At 55.2% G+C, this 16488-nt stretch overlaps 1 protein-coding gene across 2 annotated transcripts in view; it reads left to right on the top strand.

Annotated features, from left to right (window-relative positions):
- The first annotated feature begins 11013 nt into the window (after positions 1-11013).
- gckr (glucokinase regulator) overlaps positions 11014-16488 on the top strand; it is a 61018-nt gene continuing 55543 nt past the window's right edge. For both annotated transcript variants that reach the window (XM_031901949.1, XM_031901948.1), the window contains exons 1-2: positions 11014-11115; positions 11730-11829. In XM_031901949.1, coding sequence (XP_031757809.1) covers positions 11770-11829 — 60 coding nt within the window. In that variant the 5' untranslated portion in view covers positions 11014-11115; positions 11730-11769. The remainder of the gene's footprint in view (positions 11116-11729; positions 11830-16488) is intronic.

Raw genomic sequence — 16488 nt, 5'->3', positions numbered from 1 at the left:
GCACCCAGTGTCCCCTGCATAGCACCCCGTGTCCCCCCTGTAGCACCCTGTGTCCCCCCCGTAGCACCCTGTTGCACCCCGTGTTACCCCCATTGCACCCCTTGTCCCCTCCCCCTGTAGCACTCCATGTCCCCTTCCCCCGTAGCACCCCGTGTCCTCCCCATTGCACCCCGTGTTACTCCCATTGCACCCCTTGTCACCTCCCCCTGTAGCACCCCGTGTCCTCCCCGTTGAACCCCGTGTTCCCCTGCATAGCACCCCATGTCCCCCCAGTAGCACCCCGTGTTACCCCCATTGCACCCCTTGTCCCCTCCCCCTGTAGCACCCCATGTCCCCTTCCCCCGTAGGCACCCCGTGTCCTCCCCGTTGCACCCCATGTTACCCCCATTGCACCCCTTGTCCCCTCCCCCTGTAGCACCCCATGTCCCCTTCCCCCGTAGCACCCCGTGTCCTCCCCGTTGCACCCCATGTTACCCCCATTGCACCCCTTGTCCCTTCCCCCTGTAGCACACCATGTCCCCTTCCCCCGTAGCACCCCGTGTCCTCCCCGTTGCACCCCGAGTTACCCCCATTGCACCCCTTGTCACCTCCCCCTGTAGCACCCCGTGTACTCCCCGTTGAACCCCGTGTTCCCCGCATTGCACCACGTGTCCCTCCCTGCAGCACCCCGTGTCCCCCCGTAGTACCCTGTGTCCCCTCCCCCTGTAGCACCCCATGTACCCTCCCCCCGTAGCACCCCATGTCCCCCACATAGCACCCCGTGCCCCCTCTGAGGGAGCACACAGCCCATCACAAAATGGCGACTAATCTCTGAGGGGGCACACAGCCCATCACTTCCTGTCAGCTGATCTCTGAGGGGGCACACAGCCCATCACTTCCTGTCAGCTGATCTCTGAGGGAGCACACAGCCCATCACTTCCTGTCAGTTGATCTCTGAGGGGGCACACAGCCCATCACTTCCTGTCAGCTGATCTCTGAGGGGGCACACAGCCCATCACTTCCTGTCAGCTGATCTCTGAGGGGGCACACAGCCCATCACTTCCTGTCAGCTGATCTCTGAGGGGGCACACAGCCCATCACTTCCTGTCAGCTGATCTCTGAGGGAGCACACAGCCCATCACTTCCTGTCAGTTGATCTCTGAGGGGGCACACAGCCCATCACTTCCTATCAGCTGATCTCTGAGGGAGCACACAGCCCATCACTTCCTGTCAGCTGATCTCTGAGGGAGCACACAGCCCATCACTTCCTGTCAGCTGATCTCTGAGGGAGCACACAGCCCATCACTTCCTGTCAGCTGATCTCTGAGGGAGCACACAGCCCATCACTTCCTGGCAGCTGATCTCTGAGGGGGCACACAGCCCATCACTTCCTGTCAGCTGATCTCTGAGGGAGCACACAGCCCATCACTTCCTGTCGGCTGATCTCTGAGGGAGCACACAGCCCATCACTTCCTGTCAGCTGATCTCTGAGGGAGCACACAGCCCATCACTTCCTGTCGGCTGATCTCTGAGGGAGCACACAGCTGTATTACTTCCTGTCAGCTGATCTCTGAGGGAGCACACAGCCCATTACTTCCTGTCAGCTCATCTCTGAGGGATCACACAGCTGTATTACTTCCTGTCAGCTGATCTCTGAGGGAGCACACAGCTGTATTACTTCCTGTCAGCTGATCTCTGAGGGAGCACACAGCTGTATTACTTCCTGTCAGCTGATCTCTGAGGGAGCACACAGCCCATCACTTCCTGTCAGCTGATCTCTGAGGGAGCACACAGCCCATCACTAAATGGCGGCTCAAGGGAAAGGAGGCAAAAGGGCAGTATTTACTGATATACCTGTATATATTCCAGTTTGGGAGATTCTTTAACATAATATAAACTGTTGGTTACGGATTCATTCTGGGGGTTTAGTTTCCCTTTAGGAACTAACCAAGGATATTGTAATGTATTCACGGACATTCCATAAGTCACTGGGGGGGGGCAAACAATACAACAGGCAATAGCGGCTAGAGAGGAACTCACCCCGGTACTCCCGCCGGATGATCCCACCTACGAACTCACCCCGGTACTCCCACCAGATGATCCCACCTAGGAACTCACCCCCGTACTCCCACCGGATGATCCCACCTAGGAATTCACCCCGGTACTCCCACCGGATGATCCCACCTAGGAACTCACCCCGGTACTCCCGCCGGATGATCCCACCTAGGAACTCACCCCGGTACTCCCGCCGGATGATCCCACCTAGGAACTCACCGAGGTACTCCCGCCGGATGATCCCACCTAGGAACTCACCCCGGTACTCCCGCCGGATGATCCCACCTACGAACTCACCCCGGTACTCCCGCCGGATGATCCCACCTACGAACTCACCCCGGTACTCCCGCCGGATGATCCCACCTACGAACTCACCCCGGTACTCCCGCCGGATGATCCCACCTAGGAACTCACCGAGGTACTCCCGCCGGATGATCCCACCTAGGAACTCACCCCGGTACTCCCGCCGGATGATCCCACCTACGAACTCACCCCGGTACTCCCGCCGGATGATCCCACCTACGAACTCACCCCGGTACTCCCGCCGGATGATCCCACCCAGGAACTCACCCCGGTACTCCCACCGGATGATCCCACCTAGGAACTCTCCCCGGTACTCCCGCCGGATGATCCCACCCAGGAACTCACCCCGGTACTCCCGCCGGATGATCCCACCCAGGAACTCACCCCGGTACTCCCACCGGATGATCCCACCCAGGAACTCACCCCGGTACTCCCGCCGGATGATCCCACCCAGGAACTCGCCCCGGGTTACACAGTTATATGGGGGGTTACACAGTTATATGGGGGTTACACAGTTATATGGGGGGTTACACAGTTATATGGGGGGGTTACACAGTTATATGGGGGTTAAACAGTTATATGAACTCACCCCGGTACTCCCGCCGGATGATCCCACCTACGAACTCACCCCGGTACTCCCACCGGATGATCCCACCTAGGAAATCACCCCGGTACTCCCACCGGATGATCCCACCTAGGAACTCGCCCCGGTACTCCCGCCGGATGATCCCACCTAGGAACTCACCCCGGTACTCCCGCCGGATTATCCCACCCAGGAACTCACCCCGGTACTCCCGCCAGATGAACCCACCCAGGAACTCACCCCGGTACTCCCACCGGATGATCCCACCCAGGAACTCACCCCGGTACTCCCGCCGGATGATCCCACCTACGAACTCGCCCCGGTACTCCCGCCGGATGATCCCTTCCTAGGAACTCACCCCGGTACTCCCGCCGGATGATCCCACCCAGGAACTCACCCCGGTACTCCCACCGGATGATCCCACCTAGGAACTCGCCCCGGTACTCCCGCCGGATGATCCCACCCAGGAACTCACCCCGGTACTCCCGCCGGATGATCCCACCCAGGAACTCACCCCGGTACTCCCGCCGGATGATCCCACCCAGGAACTCACCCCGGTACTCCCGCCGGATGATCCCACCCAGGAACTCGCCCCGGGTTACACAGTTATATGGGGGGTTACACAGTTATATGGGGGTTACACAGTTATATGGGGGGGTTACACAGTTATATGGGGGTTATACAGTTATATGGGGGTTACACAGTTATATGGGGGGTTACACAGTTACATGGGGGTAACACAGTTATATGGGGGGTTACACAGTTATATGGGGGGGTTACACAGTTATATGGGGGTTAAACAGTTATATGGGGGTTACACAGTTATATGGGGGGGTTACACAGTTATATGGGGGTTATACAGTTATATGGGGGTTACACAGTTGTATGGGGGGATACACAGTTATATGGGGGTTACACAGTTATATGGGGGGGTTATACAGTTATATGGGGGTTACACAGTTATATGGGGGGGTTACACAGTTATATGGGGGTTATACAGTTATATGGGGGTTACACAGTTGTATGGGGGGATACACAGTTATATGGGGGGTTACACAGTTATATGGGGGTTACACAGTTATATGGGGGTTACACAGTTATATGGGAGGGTTACACAGTTATATGGGGGTTATACAGTTATATGGGGGTTACACCCAGGAACTCGCCCCGGGTTACACAGTTATATGGGGGGTTACACAGTTATAAGGGGGTTACACAGTTATATGGGGGGTTACACAGTTATATGGGGGGGTTACACAGTTATATGGGGGTTATACAGTTATATGGGGGTTACACAGTTATATGGGGGGTTACACAGTTATATGGGGGTAACACAGTTATATGGGGGGTTACACAGTTATATGGGGGTTAAACAGTTATATGGGGGTTACACAGTTATATGGGGGGGTTACACAGTTATATGGGGTTATACAGTTATATGGGGGTTACACAGTTGAATGGGGGGATACACAGTTATATGGGGTTACACAGTTATAATGGGGGGGTTATACAGTTATATGGGGGTTACACAGTTATATGGGGGGGTTACACAGTTATATGGGGGTTATACAGTTATATGGGGGTTACACAGTTGTATGGGGGGATACACAGTTATATGGGGGGTTACACAGTTATATGGGGGTTACACAGTTATATGGGGGTTACACAGTTATATGGGAGGGTTACACAGTTATATGGGGGTTATACAGTTATATGGGGGTTACACAGTTGTATGGGGGGATACACAGTTATATGGGGGTTACACAGTTATATGGGGGGGTTACACAGTTATTTGGGGGGTTACACAGTTGTATGGGGGGATACACAGTTATATGGGGGTTACACAGTTATATGGGGGTTACACAGTTATATGGGGGGGTTACACAGTTGTATGGGGGGTTACACAGTTATATGGGGGTTACACAGTTATATGGGGGTTACACAGTTATATCAGGGTTACACAGTTATATGGGGGGGTTACACAGTTGTATGGGGGGGTTACACAGTTATATGGGGGTTACACAGTTATATCAGGGTTACACAGTTATATGGGGGGGTTACACAGTAATATGGGGGTTACACAGTTATATGGGGGGGTTACACAGTTATATGGGGGGGTTACACAGTTATATGGGGGTTACACAGTTATATGGGGGGGTTACACAGTTATATGGGGGTTATACAGTTATATGGGGGTTACACAGTTATATGGGGGGGTTACACAGTTATATGGGGGTTACACAGTTATACGGGGGGTTATACAGTTATATGGGGGGTTACACAGTTATATGGCGGGTTACACAGTTATATGGGGGTTATACAGTTATATGGGGGTTACACAGTTATATGGGGGGTTACACAGTTATATGGGGGGGTTACACAGTTATATGGGGGTTACACAGTTATACGGGGGGGTAACACAGTTATATGGGGGTTACACAGTTATATGGGGGGTTACACAGTTATATGGGGGGTTACACAGTTATATGGGGGGTTACACAGTTATATGGGGGTTACACAGTTATATGGGGGGTTACACAGTTATATGGGGGTTACACAGTTATATGGGGGGTTACACAGTTATATGGGGGTTACACAGTTATATGGGGGGGTTACACAGTTATATGGGGGTTACACAGTTATATGGGGGGTTACACAGTTATATGGGGGTTACACAGTTATATGGGGGGTTACACAGTTATATGGGGGGGTTACACAGTTATATGGGGTGGTTACACAGTTATATGGGGGGATACACAGTTTATATGGGGGGGTTACACAGTTATATGGGGGGGTACACAGTTATATGGGGGTTACACAGTTATATGGGGGGGTTACACAGTTATATGGGGGGGATTGTTTCCTAAAACCTAGAGTTCGCTTCTAGCAGTTCCATAACTGACCAGGAGGGGTCGCTGCTGTTCTGTAGCTTAAAAGGGAGAGGCTGACAAAGTCTCTTTTCTTCATTGTATTCCAGCTGGGCAGGAAGTGGGGAGAAGGTTGGAGCCTGGGTGGGGGGGGGCAGTAGGGGCAGTTGGTGGTGAGGGAAGTCCCTATTATCTCTGTAGGAGTGAGATGGGGATCAGGGTATTTAGTGAGCAGCCGGATGCTCCTACGAGTAAAGTAGAAGGATTAGAGTCCTGGATAGAGAGCAATGGTACCGACCCAGGGGTAGATTCTGTCCCACCTCACCCCTTGGGGTGCCTAACACTTGGGGTGGGACATTTGCAAGCTGATGGGCAAGCAGCCCTGAGGGTAAATGCTGAGCAATTGTATCACTGGGGCCCGTTCCCCCAGAGATTGGGGGGCCATTCCTGCAATAAAGAACTTATTGTTTGTTATCAGAACCACCGGCCCATTTATTGATTTCAAGCTACACATTGCTCCCTGGGAATGGGGGTGCAGTGGGGGGCTGAGCTCCATTGCTTTGTTTCCCCCCAACATGGGCACACGATTAGCAGACTCCTGCAGAAGCCCTATGCCAGGGGCAGTACTTGGGTGCCCCCCACTTATACAGGGGTTCAATTATATACTCACTCAGTGGGTGCCACTCAAACTATAAGGGGGCGCAGAAAGCACAATATTGTGTGAGATTGGTGCCCTATTGTTCCGCCCAATGAATCAGACTGGCGGGGGGACTGGATCCAAGTACCTGGTACAAGTGTGGGTGCCAGTGTGGGTGCCAGTGTGGGTACAAGTGTGGGTGCCAGTGTAGGTGCAAGTGTGGGTACAACTGTGGGTGCCAGTGTGGGTACAAGTGTGGGTGCCAGTGGGGGTGACAGTATGGGTACCAGTGTGGGTGCCAGTGTAGGTACAAGTGTGGGTGCCAGTGTGGGTACAACTGTGGGTGCCAGTGTGGGTACAACTGTGGGTGCCAGTGTGGGTACAAGTGTGGGTGCCATTGTGGGTGCCAGTGTGGGTACAAGTGGGGGTGCCAGTGTGGGTGCCAGTGGGGGTGCCTGTGTGGGTACAAGTGGGGGTGCCAGTGGGGGTGCCAGTGTGGGTACCAGTGTGGGTGCCAGTGTGGGTGCCAGGGTGGCTCCTGCAGAGACTGGGGTGCAGGATATACTGATACTATGGGGGTGCAACCACGGAAGTACAAGTTATACTGAGATTCTCCCTCCCATGCACTAAGGGTTAATGCCCACGGGGGGGGCATGTTTTGTTCCCTGAGGGGTCGGATGACGCGGGAAGGAGAGGTCACTGTCCCACTGGCACTGGGAAACAGGAGCGAGACATTGAGAAATCCTGGCGGGGGCAGCGCTGCCCGGTGCCCATAGACCAAGGGTGCCCATAGGCCGAGTTTGCCCGGTGCCCATAGCCCAAGGGTGCACATAGCCCAAGGGTTCCCAGTGCCCATAGCCCAAGGGTGCCCGGTGCCCATAGCCCGAGGGTGCCCGGTGCCCATGGGTGCCTGGTGCCCAAGCCTGAGGGTGCCCATAGCTGAAGTTGCCCGGTGCCCATAGCCCAAGGGTGCCCGGTGCCCAAAGCCTGAGTGTGCCCAGTGCCCATAGCCCAGGGTGCCCGGTGCCCATAGCCCAGGGTGCCCGGTGTCCATAGCCCGAGGGTGCCCATAGCCCAGGCTGCCCAGTGCCCATAGCCCGGGGTGCCCGGTGCCCATAGCCCAGGGTGCCCATAGCCCGAGGGTGCCAGGCCAGCAACATAATGGGGCAACGCTCATTCATGTACCAGCACAGCTAATATGCCAGTGGCATACAGTTAGGGGGGGTGACTAAGGTGGGATCAAGAGCATGGGTGAGGGGCAGGTATAAGGGGTGAAGGGCAGGTACAAGGAGTGAGGGGGCAGGTATAAGGGGTGAAGGGCAGGTACAAGGAGTGAGGGGGCAGGTATAAGGGGTGAGGGGCAGGTACAAGGGGTGAGGGTCAGGTATAAGGGGTGAAGGGCAGGTACAAGGAGTGAGGGGGCAGGTAGAAGGGGTGAGGGGCAGGTACAAGGGGTGAGGGTCAGGTATAAGGGGTGAAGGGCAGGTACAAGGAGTGAGGGGGCAGGTAGAAGGGGTGAGGGGCAGGTACAAGGGGTGAGGGTCAGGTATAAGGGGTGAAGGGCAGGTACAAGGAGTGAGGGGGCAGGTAGAAGGGGTGAGGGGCAGGTACAAGGGGTAAGGGGCAGGTACAAGGGGTGAGGGGCAGGTACAAGGGGTGCAGGGCAGGTAAAAGGGGTGAGCGGCAGGTAGAAGTGGTGAAAGGCAGGTACAAGGGGTGAGGGGCAGGTACAAGGGGTGAGGGGCAGGTAGAAGGGGTGAGGGGCAGGTACAAAAGGTGAGGGGCAGGTAGAAGGGGTGAGGGGCAGGTAGAAGGGGTGAGGGGGGGTACAAGGGGTGAGGGGCAGGTACAAGGGGTGAGGGGCAGGTACAAGGGGTGCGGGGCAGGTAGAAGGGGTGAGGGGCAGGTAGAAGGGGTGAAAGGCAGGTACAAGGGGTGCGGGGCAGGTAGAAGGGGTGAGGGGCAGGTACAAGGGGTGCGGGGCAGGTAGAAGGGGTGAGGGGCAGGTAGAAGGGGTGAAAGGCAGGTACAAGGGGTGAGGGGCAGGTACAAGGGGTGCGGGGCAGGTACAAGGAGTGAGGGGGCAGGTACAAGGGGTGAGGGGCAGGTACAAGGGGTGCGGGGCAGGTACAAGGAGTGAGGGGGCAGGTACAAGGGGTGAGGGGCAGGTAGAAGGGGTAAGGGGCAGGTACAAGGGGTGAGGGGCGGGTACAAGGGGTGAGGGGCAGGTACAAGGGTAGGGGCAGGTACAAGGGGTGAGGGGCAGGTACAAGGGGTGAGGGGCAGGTAGAAGGGGTGAGGGGCAGGTAGAAGGGGTGAAAGGCAGGTACAAGGGGTGAGGGGCAGGTAGAAGGGGTGAAAGGCAGGTACAAGGGGTGAGGGGCAGGTAGAAGGGGTGAAAGGCAGGTACAAGGGGTGAGGGGCAGGTACAAGGGGTGAGGGGCAGGTACAAGGGGTGCGGGGCAGGTAGAAGGGGTGAGGGGCAGGTAGAAGGGGTGAAAGGCAGGTACAAGGGGTAAGGGGCAGGTAGAAGGGGTGAGGGGCAGGTACAAGGGGTGAGGGGCAGGTACAAGGGGTGGCGGGGCAGGTAGAAGGGGTGAAAGGCAGGTACAAGGGGTAAGGGGCAGGTAGAAGGGGTGAGGGGCAGGTACAAGGGGTGAGGGGCAGGTACAAGGGGTGCGGGGCAGGTAGAAGGGGTGAGGGGCAGGTAGAAGGGGTGAAAGGCAGGTACAAGGGGTAAGGGGCAGGTAGAAGGGGTGAGGGGCAGGTACAAGGGGTAAGGGGCAGGTAGAAGGGGTGAGGGGCAGGTAGAAGGGGTGAAAGGCAGGTACAAGGGGTAAGGGGCAGGTACAAGGGGTGAGGGGCAGGTACAAGGGGTGAGGGGCAGGTACAAGGGGTGAGGGGCAGGTACAAGGGGTGTGGGCAGGTAGAAGGGGTGAGGGGCAGGTAGAAGGGGTGAAAGGCAGGTACAAGGGTAAGGGGCAGGTACAAGGGGTGAGGGGCAGGTGCAAGGGGTGAGGGGCAGGTACAAGGGGTGAGGGGCAGGTACAAGGGGTGAGGGGCAGGTACAAGGGGTGAGGGGCAGGTACAAGGGGTGTGGGGCAGGTAGAAGGGGTGAGGGGCAGGTAGAAGGGGTGAAAGGCAGGTACAAGGGGTAAGGGGCAGGTACAAGGGGTGAGGGGCAGGTACAAGGGGCAGGAGCTGGAGGAGGAGGCAATGGGGGGGGTCATGGGAAAGAGACAGAGGGCAATTGCAGAGGGGCAGAATTCCCTCTGGGGCCTCAGTATCAATAACAGTTACAAGAAAATGATCATTTCTGTACCAAGACTGTGCTGTTCCGCCAGTTAAACTACAACTCCCATCACCCTGGCACAGAGGGAAAATTCCCCGAGCCTTCCCTGCAATACTAACAGGGCAAAGGGACTTTCTACTCTGCGAACCCACGTGGCCCTCCCTGGGGCATAAACTGCTGACTAAACAGCCCCGACCCAGGAACCAATGGCTACAGGTTATCTGCAGTCAGAACCCACAGGCAGCACAGTGTAACGTTTAGCAGGGCATGCTGGGTAATGAGGCAACAGCTACCTGTCTTACTACTCCCTGTATAACCCCTCAGTGACTGCTAATATCCTTATCATTTACAGTAGGGGGCACATTATCCCTTATAATACATGAGTGATACTCAGGGTTCCCTGTATAACTCAGCCTGCAGCCTTGTGCCTTTATATGGGGGGCACAGAACCCCTCAGTGACTGCTAATATCCTTATCATTTACAGTAGGGGGTACATTATCCCTTATAATACATGAGTGATACTCAGAGTTCCCTGTATAACTCAGCCTGCAGCCTTGTGCCTTTATATGGGGGGCACAGAACCCCTCAGTGACTGCTAATATCCTTATCATTTACAGTAGGGGGTACATTATCCCTTATAATACATGAGTGATACTCAGAGTTCCCTGTATAACTCAGCCTGCAGCCTTGTGCCTTTATATGGGGGGCACAGAACCCCTCAGTGACTGCTAATATCCTTATCATTTACAGTAGGGGGTACATTATCCCTTATAATACATGAGTGATACTCAGAGTTCCCTGTATAACTCAGCCTGCAGCCTTGTGCCTTTATATGGGGGGCACAGAACCCCTAAGTGACTGCTAATATCCTTATCATTTACAGTAGGGGGTACATTATCCCTTATAATACATGAGTGATACTCAGAGTTCCCTGTATAACTCAGCCTGCAGCCTTGTGCCTTTATATGGGGGGCACAGAACCCCTAAGTGACTGCTAATATCCTTATCATTTACAGTAGGGGGTACATTATCCCCTATAATACATGAGTGATACCTCAGGAGGAGAGAGGTGGGTGCCCCAGACACATGACATATAGGAACATTGGGATACAGTAGAATGTCCCAGGGGGGGGGGTGTTGTTTATCAGGGGAAGTGAATGTGCAGGGACAGAGGGATGTATTGCCCCACTGGGGGTGTTTACGAGAGGGAGCACAGTCCATACAACCAGGGAACACACAGAGAGATTGAAGTTTAACTCGGTTGTTAATAATTGGCGGAATAATCTGATAACAATGAGACAAACAAGTGATTGTGGAACAAGAGAGACAGACTCGCTGCATGGGGAGAGAGACAGAGGCATTCATCTGGGAACACTCACATACAGGAGAGACAGCACTGTAAGTACTCTGTGAGACAAGTTGGAGAGTAAAGAGACAGCATGTGGGCTCTGTTAGATAACTGAGAGACCAATAAAGAGACAGCTGGGGGTGAAAGACTGCTCTGCAAGCTCTGTAATGGGTAGAGAGAGAGAGGGGCTGGTAAAGAGACTGTATGACACGGATGGAGGGGACAGACTGCCTTAAGTGAGAGCATTAGTTATCCTCAGAGACTGCAGAGCAAGAGACCCCCCCACACACACAGCAGTCACATGATTAGTGATCTATATAACCAGGCGGTGCCACTGGGCTCACAGAACCTTGGTACCAAAGTGCCAGAACTTCCCCAAAGCAGTGGGTACTCAGCCCCCCGAGACCTGTGATACTGGGTCACTAGTCAGCACCTTGGGTCCAACCGAGACCCCTTCTGTTCTGGGAATGGAACTATAACAACCAGCAAAGGAACTGGGAACCCACACTCTGCACTAAGGGATCTGCTGATTGGGCATCTAAGTGCAATAAGGGGGGGGGCCTCAGGAGCAGCGAGGAGTCTGTATGTTTCTTGGGGTGGGGGTCCAGAGTCTCTCCTTGTCACCCTGTGTAACCCTCTCTCTCTCTGTCTGTCTCTCTCTCAGTCTGGGTGTCTCTGTAGCTCTATAATCTGCCGACAGAACCATGAGGGGCACCCGGAAATACCAGCATGTGATTGAGACCCCCGACCCTGGGAAATGGGAGGTGAGTACAAGCTGGGATTTAATAACTGCCCCAATGCCCCAGTGACTGATACCGACCCATTATGTACCCTGCGCCGGCTCAGTGACGCTCACTACTGATTGGTTACCCACCCATTATGTACCCTGCGCCGGCTCAGTGACGCTCACTACTGATTGGTTACCCACCCATTATGTACCCTGCGCCGACTCAGTGACACTCACTGCTGATTGGTTACCGACCCATTATGTACCCTGCGCCGGCTCAGTGACGCTCACTGCTGATTGGTTACCGACCCATTATGTACCCTGCGCCGGCTCAGTGACGCTCACTACTGATTGGTTACCCACCCATTATGTACCCTGCGCCGACTCAGTGACACTCACTGCTGATTGGTTACCGACCCATTATGTACCCTGCGCCGGCTCAGTGACACTCACTGCTGATTGGTTACTGACCCATTATGTACCCTGCGCCGGCTCAGTGACGCTCACTGCTGATTGGTTACCGACCCATTATGTACCCTGCGCCGGCTCAGTGACGCTCACTGCTGATTGGTTACCGACCCATTATGTACCCTGCGCCGGCTCAGTGACGCTCACTGCTGATTGGTTACCGACCCATTATGTACCCTGCGCCGACTCAGTGACGCTCACTGCTGATTGGTTACCGACCCATTATGTACCCTGCGCCGGCTCAGTGACGCTCACTGCTGATTGGTTACCGACCCATTATGTACCCTGCGCCGGCTCAGTGACGCTCACTGCTGATTGGTTACCGACCCATTATGTACCCTGCACTGGCTCAGTGACGCTCACCGCTGATTGGTTACCGACCCATTATGTACCCTGCGCCGACTCAGTGACGCTCACTGCTGATTGGTTACTGACCCATTATGTACCCTGCGCCGGCTCAGTGACGCTCACTGCTGATTGGTTACTGACCCATTATGTACCCTGCGCCGGCTCAGTGACGCTCACTGCTGATTGGTTACCGACCCCTTGTGTACCCTGCGCCGACTCAGTGACGCTCACTACTGATTGGTTACCCACCCATTATGTACCCTGCGCCAACTCAGTGACGCTCACCGCTGATTGCTTACCGACCCATTGTGTACCCTGCGCCAACTCAGTGACGCTCACTGCTGATTGGTTACCGACCCATTATGTACCCTGCGCCGACTCAATGACACTCACTGCTGATTGGTTACCGACCCATTGTGTACCCTGCGCCAACTCAGTGACGCTCACTGCTGATTGGTTACCGACCCATTGTGTACCCTGCGCCAACTCAGTGACGCTCACTGCTGATTGGTTACCGACCCATTATGTACCCTGCGCCAACTCAGTGACGCTCACCGCTGATTGGTTACTGACCCATTATGTACCCTGCGCCGGCTCAGTGACGCTGACTGCTCATTGGTTACTGACCCATTATGTACCCTGCGCCGGCTCAGTGACGCTCACTGCTGACTGGTTACCGACCCATTATGTACCCTGCGCCGACTCAGTGACGCTCACTACTGATTGGTTACCGACCCATTGTGTACCCTGCGCTGGCTCAGTGATGCTCACTGCTGATTGGTTACTGACCCATTATGTACCCTGCGCCGACTCAGTGACACTCACTGCTGATTGGTTACCGACCCATTGTGTACCCTGCGCCAACTCAGTGACGCTCACTGCTGATTGGTTACCCACCCATTATGTACCCTGCGCTGGCTCAGTGACGCTCACTGCTGATTGGTTACTGACCCATTATGTACCCTGCGCCAACTCAGTGACGCTCACCGCTGATTGGTTACTGACCCATTGTGTACCTTGCACCGGCTCAGTGACGCTCACTGCTGATTGGTTACCGACCCATTGTGTGCCCTGCACCGACTCAGTGACACTCACTGCTGATTGGTTACCCACCCATTATGTACCCTGCGCCGACTCAGTGATGCTCACCGCTGATTGGTTACCGACCCATTATGTACCCTGCGCTGGCTCAGTGACGCTCACTGCTGATTGGTTACTGACCCATTATGTACCCTGCACCGGCTCAGTGACGCTCACTGCTGATTGGTTACCGACCCATTGTGTACCCTGCGCCGGCTCAGTGACGCTCATTGCTGATTGTTTACTGACCCATTGTGTACCCTGCGCCGGCTCAGTGACGCTCACTGCTGATTGGTTACTGACCCATTATGTACCCTGCGCCGGCTCAGTGACGCTCACTGCTGATTGGTTACCGACCCCTTATTTACCCTGCGCTAGCTCAGTGACACTCACTGCTGATTGGTTATTGACCCCTTGTGTACCCTGCGCTGGCTCAGTGACGCTCACTGCTGATTGGTTACTGACCCATTGTGTACCCTGCGCCGACTCAGTGACGCTCACTGCTGATTGGTTACTGACCCATTGAGTACCCTGCGCCGACTCAGTGATGCTCACTGCTGATTAGTTACCAACCCATTGTGTACCCTGCGCTGGCTCAGTGACGCTCACTGCTGATTGGTTACCGACCCATTGTGTACCCTGCGCTGGCTTTGACGCTCACTGCTGATTGGTTACTGACCCATTGTGTACCCTGCGCCGGCTCAGTGACGCTCACTGCTGATTGGTTACTGACCCATTATGTACCCTGCGCCGGCTCAGTGACGCTCACTGCTGATTGGTTACTGACCCCTTATGTACCCTGCGCTGGCTCAGTGACACTCACTGCTGATTGGTTACCGACCCATTGTGTACCCTGCGCCGACTCAGTGACGCTCACTGCTGATTGGTTACCGACCCATTGTGTACCCTGCGCCGGCTCAGTGACGCTCACTGCTGATTGGTTACCGACCTTTTGTGTACCCTGCGCCGACTCAGTGACGCTCACTGCTGATTGGTTACCGACCCATTGTGTACCCTGCGCCGGCTCAGTGACGCTCACTGCTGATTGGTTACCGACCCATTATGTACCCTGCGCTGGCTCAGTGACGCTCACTGCTGATTGGTTACTGACCCATTGTGTGCCCTGCGCTGACTCAGTGACACTCACTGCTTATTGGTTACTGACCCATTGTGTACCCTGCGCCGGCTCAGTGACGCTCACTGCTGATTGGTTACTGACCCATTGTGTACCCTGCGCCGACTCAGTGACGCTCACTGCTGATTGGTTACTGACCCATTATGTACCCTGCGCCGGCTCAGTGACGCTCACTGCTGATTGGTTACCAACCCAATGTGTACCCTGCGCCGGCTCAGTGACGCTCACTCCTGATTGGTTACTGACCCATTGTGTACCCTGCGCTGGCTCAGTGACGCTCACTGCTGATTGGTTACTGACCCATTGTGTACCCTGCGCAGGCTCAGTGACGCTCACTGCTGATTGGTTACCGACCCATTGTGTACCCTGCGCTGGCTCAGTGACGCTCACTGCTGATTGGTTACCAACCCATTGTGTACCCTGCGCCAGCTCAGTGACGCTCACTGCTGATTGGTTACCGACCCATTGTGTACCCTGCGCCGGCTCAGTGACGCTCACTGCTGATTGGTTACTGACCCATTGTGTACCCTGCGCCGGCTCAGTGACGCTCACTGCTGATTGGTTACTGACCCATTATGTACCCTGCGCCGGCTCAGTGACGCTCACTGCTGATTGGTTACCGACCCATTATGTACCCTGCGCCGGCTCAGTGACGCTCACTGCTGATTGGTTACCCACCCATTATGTACCCTGCGCCGACTCAGTGATGCTCACTGCTGATTGGTTACCGACCCATTATGTACCCTGCGCTGGCTCAGTGACGCTCACTGCTGATTGGTTACTGACCCCTTATGTACCCTGCGCCGGCTCAGTGACGCTCACTGCTGATTGGTTACCAACCCATTGTGTACCCTGCGCTGGCTCAGTGACGCTCATTGCTGATTGGTTACTGACCCATTGTGTACCCTGCGCCGGCTCAGTGACGCTCACTGCTGATTGGTTACTGACCCATTGTGTACCCCGCGCCGGCTCAGTGACGCTCACTGCTGATTGGTTACCGACCCCTTATGTACCCTGCGCTGGCTCAGTGACACTCACTGCTGATTGGTTACCGACCCATTGTGTACCCTGCGCTGGCTCAGTGACGCTCACTGCTGATTGGTTACCCACCCATTGTGTACCTTGCGCCGGCTCAGTGACGCTCACTGCTGATTGGTTACCGACCCATTGTGTACCCTGCGCTGGCTCAGTGACACTCACTGCTGATTGGTTACCCACCCATTGTGTACCTTGCGCCGGCTCAGTGACGCTCACTGCTGATTGGTTACTGACCCATTGTGTACCCTGCGCCGACTCAGTGACGCTCACTGCTGATTGGTTACCAACCCATTGTGTACCCTGCGCTGGCTCAGTGACGCTCACTGCTGATTGGTTACTGACCCATTGTGTACCCTGCGCTGGCTCAGTGACGCTCACTGCTGATTGGTTACCGACCCATTATGTACCCTGCGCCGACTCAGTGACACTCACTGCTGATTGGTTACTGACCCATTATGTACCCTGCGCCGGCTCAGTGACGCTCACTGCTGATTGGTTACTGACCCCTTATGTACCCTGCGCTGGCTCAGTGACACTCACTGCTGATTGGTTACTGACCCATTGTGTACCCTGCGCCGGCTCAGTGACGCTCACTGCTGATTGGTTACTGACCCATTGTGTACCCCG

The sequence above is a fragment of the Xenopus tropicalis genome, chromosome 5 (assembly GCF_000004195.4).
Source record: "Xenopus tropicalis strain Nigerian chromosome 5, UCB_Xtro_10.0, whole genome shotgun sequence".
Classification (NCBI taxonomy): domain Eukaryota; kingdom Metazoa; phylum Chordata; class Amphibia; order Anura; family Pipidae; genus Xenopus; species Xenopus tropicalis.
This window is presented reverse-complemented; position numbering and strand designations above follow the sequence as displayed.